Source organism: Myotis davidii, unplaced genomic scaffold (assembly GCF_000327345.1).
Source record: "Myotis davidii unplaced genomic scaffold, ASM32734v1 scaffold120, whole genome shotgun sequence".
NCBI classification, from domain to species: domain Eukaryota; kingdom Metazoa; phylum Chordata; class Mammalia; order Chiroptera; family Vespertilionidae; genus Myotis; species Myotis davidii.
The window spans coordinates 1339033-1347942 of record NW_006294778.1 but is presented as its reverse complement, the minus strand read 5'-3'; the positions used below and the strand labels follow the sequence as shown (position 1 = coordinate 1347942).

General features: G+C 39.6%; 1 protein-coding gene across 1 annotated transcript in view; it reads left to right on the top strand.

Annotated features, from left to right (window-relative positions):
* The window catches only part of FBXO7 (F-box protein 7), a 22863-nt gene extending 15530 nt beyond the window's left edge, over positions 1-7333 (top strand). The window contains exons 6-9 of the mRNA XM_006769324.2: positions 1972-2067; positions 3319-3495; positions 5613-5650; positions 6598-7333. Coding sequence (XP_006769387.1) covers positions 1972-2067; positions 3319-3495; positions 5613-5650; positions 6598-6990 — 704 coding nt within the window. The 3' untranslated portion in view covers positions 6991-7333. The remainder of the gene's footprint in view (positions 1-1971; positions 2068-3318; positions 3496-5612; positions 5651-6597) is intronic.
* Positions 7334-8910: the final 1577 nt, after the last annotated feature.

Genomic DNA, 8910 nt, shown 5'->3' with positions numbered 1-8910 from the left:
AGAATTTACGAATTTACACTCAGCCAGCCTTCCTGTAGTTCTGGATGATGTCCGTTTTGTGTTTTTGAAGTATTATTCAATTGTTGTGGGAGGCAGCAATGTTTATCTATTTATCTATGCCGCCATCTTAGTTTCTCCTCCCAAATTTATTTTTTAAATATCTTGAAATTTGCCCTAACCAGTTTAGTTCAGTGGATAGAGCATTGGCCTGCGGACTGAAAGGTATCAAGTTCGATTCCGGTCAAGGGCATGTACCTTGGTTGCGGGCACATCTCCATAGGAGGTGTGCAGGAGGCAGCTGATCGGTGTTTCTAACTCTCTCTCTTCCTCTCTGTAAAACATCAATGAAATATATTAAAAAAATATCTTGAAATTTGATTTAAACTCAAGATTGTAATTCATGCAATAAAGATGTAGAGTTTAGCTGCATATTTTTTTTATTCATTATCAAGTTATGCATGTTTTATTATAGACTAGAGGCCCAGTGCATGAAAATTGTGCACTGGTAGGGGGTCCTTAGTGGCTGCCAGCCAGGGCCTCCCTCCCTTCCCCCAGCTGGTCCTGCCCCCTAGTTCCCTGGTGAACTCCTGGAGGAACTCCCAGTTGAGGGGACAGTTTGCATACTATGCTTTTATTATATAGAATAGTGAGTTGCATACATATGGACTGGGGAGGGAGCAAGCATAAATTGATTATCTACTGATAAATACTAGGCACTGTGCATGTAGCTTTAAATTTTAACTACACTTATCTGGTGCAGTGGTGATGTCTTTAAACAGGTGAGCAAACAGGTATAGATCAGAAGGTTCAAGGTTATACACTTGGTAAATTTATAGCAAAACTGAAGTGGGAACTCTAGGCACAATTTGACAGTGTACATGCTGTAATGTGCATGAAAATCACCTGGGGATTTTATTAAAATGCAGGTTCTGATTAAGTAGGTCTGTGGTGGGTCCTGAGATTCAATATGTAGAAACATTTCCGACGTGATGTCAATACAGGTGATCCATGGACCACACTTTGGTAACAGTTTAGTGGCTAATGTGAGTGCTTTGGAGCTCTACTTAGCCTTATACCCTGCTCTGCCACTTACTCTAAGACCTTGGATGGGCTCTCTATATCTTGTCCTGTCTTTAAAGTGGGAATAATAGTATTTATCTCTGAGGGAGAATTGCTGATTCTAAAGAAGGCTTGAAAACTGCTCGACACAGCCGAAACCGGTTTGGCTCAGTGGATAGAGCGTCGGCCTGCGGACTGAGAGGTCCCAGGTTCGATTCCGGTCAAGGGCATGTACCTTGGTTGCGGGCACATCCCCGGTGGGGAGTGTGCAGGAGGCAGCTGGTCGATGTTTCTCTCTCATCGATGTTTCTAACTCTCTACTCTCTATCTCTCTCCTTTCCTCTCTGTAAAAACTCAATAAAATATATTTTAAAAAAAACTGCTCGACACAGTTGTAGTCATGTTATAAACACTGTTTTTTACTAAATCTAAGCTCCACAAGAGCAGTTCCCCACTGCATTCCCAGTGCTCAGAGTAGATTGGTAGATATCTATAATAATAAAAGCATAATATGCTAATTAGACCAGATGTTCTTCAGGACATCCTTCCGGACAAAAGCTGGGGCTGTGAGGGAAGCCTGTGCTGGCAGCGGGGGTAAGGAAGGCCTACTCTTGGCACGAATTTCGAATTTCGTGCATGGGCCTCTAGGTCAGTATATCTAGTGTTCCCTACCAAATTATAGCCTATGAGCTGTATAGATTGGTACAGCTCAATTCATTGGATATGGGATTTTAGCTTTCAGAGTCTCACGCTATATACTCCCTAGTCTATTGGAGATTTTGATTTATATCTGTGTTGGAATTATTTGTGAAAATTTATTTACCTCTTTGATTGGTTTGGCTGAAGTAGAGGATACCATTTCAAGTTTTTCCACTTGATTTTCTATTTGATTTTTTATTTTAAATATTCTAGGGGAAAATGTAGCCAACATCTACAAAGATCTTCAGAAACTCTCTCGCCTCTTCAAAGACCAGCTGGTGTATCCTCTTCTGGCTTTTACCCGACAAGGTGAGAGGTGATAAATGATCACAGGTCAATGGCTAGAAAGAATAGTAAATTTAAAGTACTGTGCTCATGACTCTTCCCTCTTTTCTCCTCCTAGTGAAATTCTTCTCTGATTTTAAGACTAAGCTTAAATGTTAATTCCTTAAATGTTATTCACTCCCTCTTTGTAGTTCCATAGCATTGTGTACATATCTTTATTGTAGCTCTTTATTCAGTGTATAATAATTGTTGATATAATTTCTTTCCACCTAAGGTTGTGAATACTTGAAAGCAGGGAATATGTCTTAATCACTTTTATATTCTCATGGCCTAGCACAGGGTCTGGCCCATAATACATTCAATAACACATAAATAATGTACAGCCTGTAAATTGCATCTAAGTTTTTTTTTAATATTTATTGGGTCTCTATGCTAGGTACTTTGTATATTTCACATGTGTTCTTAATGCTAACAACTTTGAAGTAGCTTTTATTCTCATTGTATAGATGGTGAAACTCAATAATTCAGTGAGGTTTATATTCACTCAAGATTCTTGTATAGTCAGCTTGCTCTTATTTGTGTTGTAGTAAAAAATACTTAAAAATCGCAGTGACTTGCCCTGGCCGGTGTGGCTCAGTTGGTTGGAGCATTGTCCTGTACACCAAAAGGTTCATAGGTTGATGCTCAACCACTGAACCATACCGTCTGGGCTCTACCTCCTTTTTTTAAGCCTGCCTAATAGTAATCGCTAATACCTGAGTGCTTATTGTGTGCCAAACATTGTTCTAAGCACTATATGTATTAATAAATTTAATTCCCAACTTAGTGAGGTAGATAATGTTATTAACCCATTTTACAGATGAGGAAATTGAGTTAGGCAGAGTTTAAGTAACTTGTCCAAAAGCACACAGCTAATAAGTGGCAGCATTGGGAGCCAGTTATAAAAGCCAGTGAATTATCCATTTTCTGTAGTTGAGAAGAGAATTAAAAGAAGCCATTGACTAGTATCTACAAATTGTCAGAATTATTTTTTCTATCTGTATTAAACAGTATTTGTCTTTCCACTAAAACAGGGGAACAAAGAAGGGGCTTAGTAGTAGTAATCTAGTTAACCTGGGGTTAAAAATTTGTTGTAGATGTGTGTGCTTGGATAATTGAGACCACCACCCAGTTTGTTACCTCTCTATAAAGGAACGAATTGCCTGCTTTTGTTGAATGTGTGGGGAAAGCTGGATGTTTTTTACTCAGAGACGCTTGTTCTTTTTCTCCTTTTAGCACTGAACCTCCCAGATGTATTTGGGTTGGTAGTCCTTCCATTGGAGCTGAAACTACGGATCTTTCGACTTCTGGACGTTCGTTCTGTCCTGTCTTTGTCTGCAGTTTGTCGTGACCTCTTTATCGCGTCAAATGACCAACTTCTGTGGAGGTGTTTATATCTGCGGGACTTTCGAGGTGATTTCCATGATGACATGTTAACAAGAAAGGGGCTCTTTCTTACTGAGGTCTTAGTTTTTAATGATTCAGCTTGCCAGAAGTTTTTAGTTATAGGTTTTCTTTTTTAGGGTAGCAAATAATCATAACATACAGCCTATAGTAAAGAGATTCTAAGCTTCATAAACCTTTGCCTATTTCCTGAAAACTCTCCTCAAATAGCCACTTAGACTAAGCAGACAGGATAGAAAAATGGACGTGAGATAGGTTTATTCTCTATCGGCCATCCTCAGTGTCTGACTTAGAAATCCACTGCATTTCTAACTACTTCTAGGTTGTGACCAGAGTACAAGTGGACAGAGTCTTGCTCTGCTGTGGCAGGCGTGTTGCTGGGGAAGCTGTATTTCTGCATTGTCACATTTAAGGTGACCTGGTCATCATTGCAGCAGTGATGACAGTGGAACTTGGGGCTGAGGAGAGTTCTCTAAAATGTCACAGGGTTTCCAGATACAAGGGTGGAAGCCTGAGTGTGGAACTTCTTTTCGGTCACCACCATTTTACTACCTATCAGTGTTAAACTGTGGTTTGACTCTGGGTGGGTCACAAAAATCAATTTAAGGGGTCATTTTACAAAAAAAAGACAGAAAAGTCAGCAGCACTTTATAAAATAGGAGTAAACTTATATTTTAGTTATATAGATACATAAATGTAAAAAAATCTTACATGTTACAGTGTAAAATAAAAAAGTTTGAATGATGGTGCTATATATGATAATGTACCACTCTAGTAAACATGTATGGGTAGGTTCCCCTTTCTCTCTCTTTTTTTTTAAATTAAAAGTACATGTAGAGTCATTTGGATTGTCAAATTTTGTTTCTTTTAAAGCTTCAAAATGTAGAAAGTGCAAATGACCTGGTTTTTCCTTGTCTTCCTTCTTGATTCCTGAGGTCCTCATTCTTTGTTTCTGCTCCTGAATCCAAAGTTTAAAATGTTATTTTGTCCCTGGAGGCAGGAAATGTCATCTCAGAAATTTAAAAAATTATAGTCAAAATGAAAAGACAAAATGACCAACATATATGGAAGATCCAACCAAAAAAAAGCAGGCTATGATAAAAATACCCATGAAAGGAACAAATACTTTTTACTTGTATATTGGAGTTCAGGTTTAAAATACAATCAGTCTCTACCTCATTTCCAGATTGTGGTCCACAAGCTCATTTGTAAGCTGAGTGTTCATATTTTTTTCTTGAATTTCCCTGTACATACAATGTTATGGGGCTGGAGCTTTTATAACTTTTTCTTCCATGCCAATGTAATAACATCTAGAGAAGACATCACTCTCTTTTATCCAAACTCGTCACTAAAAGGAGTTCTTTTCCTCATTTCACAGATTTTAAGTAAGTACATTGAAAATTAGTTATGATCAAATTTCTGAGAGTCGAATCATTCAGAACATGTTTGGGAGAAAATCTAACCCAGTTATGGAAGAAAACCTTACCAGCTTGACCTCCAGTAATGACCATGAGCTGTAATACAGACACTCGAGGTTGTCACCTGGGTTAGTGTGACATGAGACTTGTGGTCAGAAGCAGCTGACACACTAGATGGCGTTAGTGGGAGACGGCGTAGTGTGGGTCAGTTAGCACAGGAGAGAACAGCCGTGCAGCCCTCTGCATCCTGAGGGAGTCACTGCATTGAGCCACGTAGCACAGAGCAGTGCCGGCTGCCCTCAGCCGTCCAGAGAGGATCTGAGTTAGGCTCAAGAAAGTATAGCCCTAACCGGTTGGGCTCAATGGATAAGAGCGCCAGCCTGCAGACTGAAAGGTCGCAGGTTCGATTCCGGTCAAGGGCATGTACCTTGGTTGTGGGCACATCACCAATGGGAGGTGTGCAGGAAGCAGCTGATCGATGCATCTCTCTCATCGATGTTTCTAACTCTCTCTTCCTCTCTGTAAAAAATCAATAAAATATATATATTTAAGAAAGTATAAATGGTAGTGTGTGTGTTAAACCAAGGATGGATTCCTTTTTCTGCTTAATGAGGATGCTTTCATTTCCTTTGGACAGAAGCAAACTTGCTGTTTCATGCTGGATGAATGAAGCATTTTAAACCCTTATTTTTTGTTTTTCCTTTGTAGATGGTACTGTTAGAGTTCGAGACACAGATTGGAAAGAAGTAAGTGTTTGCAAATATCAAGGCTAATGTTCACAACACAGAAATAACTAGTGGATTAGTACATTATGGGCAGTTTTCACTTTTTTATGATGTAATCTGTTTTCATTAAATTTATTGCTCATTTTCAGTAAATGGAAATGTTTTCAACTTTTACTTTAAACTCAGTCCGTTTTCTTGTAATTACACAGGAAGTAAATTTTAACACACTGATTATTTTTCACCTTAATAAAACATTCTCTCTTCTTCTGTTCCAAAGAAGATTTTTTTTAAAGTGAGTTGCTTTTGTGCTGGAATAGTGTTTAGCCGTTCTGCTAGTTAGAATAGTACATTAAGAAAAAGTGATGTTATTTTATTTGCTGATGCCTACTATAAAAGACGTTGATAGGACTGAGAAAAACTTGGGAGGAAGGACTAGAGAAGAATAAAATTCAATGAAAGTATTCAAATATGTACAAAATATGTTCCATCCTCTAAAATGGGCATCTGTTTCATCTTGTTTAAATGGAGATTAGGGACACAATTTAAGTGAAAAATAATAACCTCACCCCCCAACACCTTTATATTTTATGGCATGATATTTTCAACAAATAATTAACTTAGCTACTTTTAAAAAAGGCTGACTTAAGATTGCCTGTTAGCTTGGGCACTCGGGGTTGCAGTCTTGAAAGTACATGCCACTCAGTTATCCGTCCTTTGGATGTATTGTTGCTCCAGGTTGGCACAATTGCTCGGTTGCAGTGTAAAGACTAGAGCTCATCGGTATTGTTTTCAGAGCCACTACCTTATTCACTTACAAAGAAATGGTGAAAGTTCGTTTCTATGCACTGGTTTTTGGTCTGCTTGATAGTGTGGGAAAAGGAAAGGACAGCTCTGTACAGTGAAAGCAGGTTGGAACTTTGGGGAGACATCCCAGCCACTTACCAGATCCTGTTATTGTTTTTCTTCAGTTGTACAAGAAGAAGCACAAACAAAGAAAAGAAGCTCAGAGAATTCGGCATATGATGTTCCTGCCGCCATCGTCACCCCACCCCAACCCATTCTACCCCAATCCCTTCCACCCCAGGCCTTTCCCTCCTAGCTCGCTCCTTCCTCCAGGAATTATTGGTGGTGAATTTGATGAAAGACTAACACTTCCCTATGTTGGGAACCCAATCAATTCACTCATCCCTGGGCCGGGGGCAGCACCCGGCCAGTTCCCTCCACTCAGACCACGTTTTGATCCAATTGGCCCACTTCCAGGACCTAACCCCATCCTGCCAGGGCGCGGTGGCCCCAATGACAGATTTCCCTTCAGACCCAACAGGGGTCGGCCAACTGATAGCCGGCTACCATTCATGTGATTGACTCGCGACCCCACTGTGGAGCTTGTTTGGGTTTTGTTTCTTAAAACTACAGCTGTCATCTTCTCGGGTTGTTGACCTCTAGTGTTTTCTGATTGTGGTGGTGAGGAATGTACTCACACAAGCCTTTCAGTAGATGTATTTAAAGCTCCAGGGGTGGTGAGGCCCAAAGGTTACTTCATTACAAGGTTGGCCTTGGGAATAGTTGGCTGCTGACTTACCTCTAGAATGAAGGTTGTTCACCGATAATGTTCTGTACCAGATTTTTAAAAATTAAGTATAAATTACATGGCAGTCTCGACTTTTATTACAGAAAGATATGTAATAAATATTCAGAACAGCTTTACAGCATTACTTGGACATTTAAAAATGATCAGAGAACCTATTCAGTGTCATCAAATTGTTGCAGGGGATTTTAAACATTTTAATGGCCCCTTTTTTCAAATGAAATCATTTGCAGAAGCTGATTTATAAAACGACTAAAGCAGAGCTAGTTTGGTTGAACTGAACTTTGGATACCCACCAGCTCAGTCCACCTCCTCCCTGGCCCTGCAGCTCTTCCTCAGAGTGTGGGGTGAACTTGGGGGCCCTGCAGCAGCACTGCTGGCGGCCATTGGTTATAGGGACTCTTGTTTTGTTTGGGGCTTCTTCTGGAGTGGAATTATGATTTTTTTCCCTTGTGTTTTGACACTTGGTGCCTAATTTGTAATCTAACTAGATGACCTCTTTTAACAACAAAGTGTTACTGCTTTGAATGCTAGTCAGGTACTTGTTTTTCAAAGATAGACTCTTATTTGAAGAACATTTATTTTTTTTTAAGAGTTAAAATACACAAAATTCAAGGTTTATTTTTCCTACAAGAAAAAGGTCAAACAGAAATGTTTTATCATACAAACAACTGTGAAACATGCTATAGGGACAAAATCTGAATCACAACACAGGAACTAAACATTATTAGTATCTGCAGAAAGTATATTGGAATATTGCCACTGTCTTCCTGATTTTAAAAATCTGTTTTGCATATAAGGAAATGGTTTGAAATGTTATGTGCTGCAAGAATATTTTGAGTCCTACATACATGTGAAAATATTTTTATTTTTATGTTTTGCTACACATAATAGTGTTGTTTTTTCATCACAGTGAAGAAAATTCAGTCACTAATGCAATTATCCAGAGCCATGTCACCGTTAATAGCTTAATGTGTAGGCAAAGGATTGGGGCTGTTGACATTTCCATGGTACTGGGCACTGGACGCCGTATGGCTTTAATTGGATCTGGGCTGAAAGAGTCACCTTGAAGCGTTGATGGGTCCAAATATACCCTAGTTCTCCTCTCTGCCCTTGTGATGTTAGGTTGCACGTGGTGTGTATGTGTGTAGCTGGCGTGGGAGGACACAGTGAAGCACCAAATACTATAAAACAATGAGTTTTCCAAATCCAGAGTTTTTGAATGGTCCTTGAGAGGTCTGTGCCAGTGCTGATGTCCCAGAGAGATGGCGCTGCTTTCCAGCCTCACCTCGGCCTCACTGGCCCGAGTTACAGCCTGTCTCAGTTTAGGTATGGGCAATGTGCCATACGCCTAAATTTGCAGTCCTCTCACAATAGTTTATTCTTAAAACAACTCCCAAAGCTTTTCCTCTTGAATAGCTAAATTTATAGTTAGAAGCTTGTAAAATCTATGTTCTTTTCATTAGCCTGGGCTGTTGAGCTTTATATATTGCTGGTGTGTAATGAGAAGGAAATCATGGTTTGGCGGTAGCCCAGTCCCTGATTTTCTGACATCACTTTGATATATTGTAATGGAAACAAGACAGTTGAGAGCACTGCGGTTACACATTTTAGTACGATGCTGTTCTATATCATTGGCTTGTAGTCTTAACGACTTTCTGTGACCCCCTTTAGTTATTTTTAACAGGAGCTT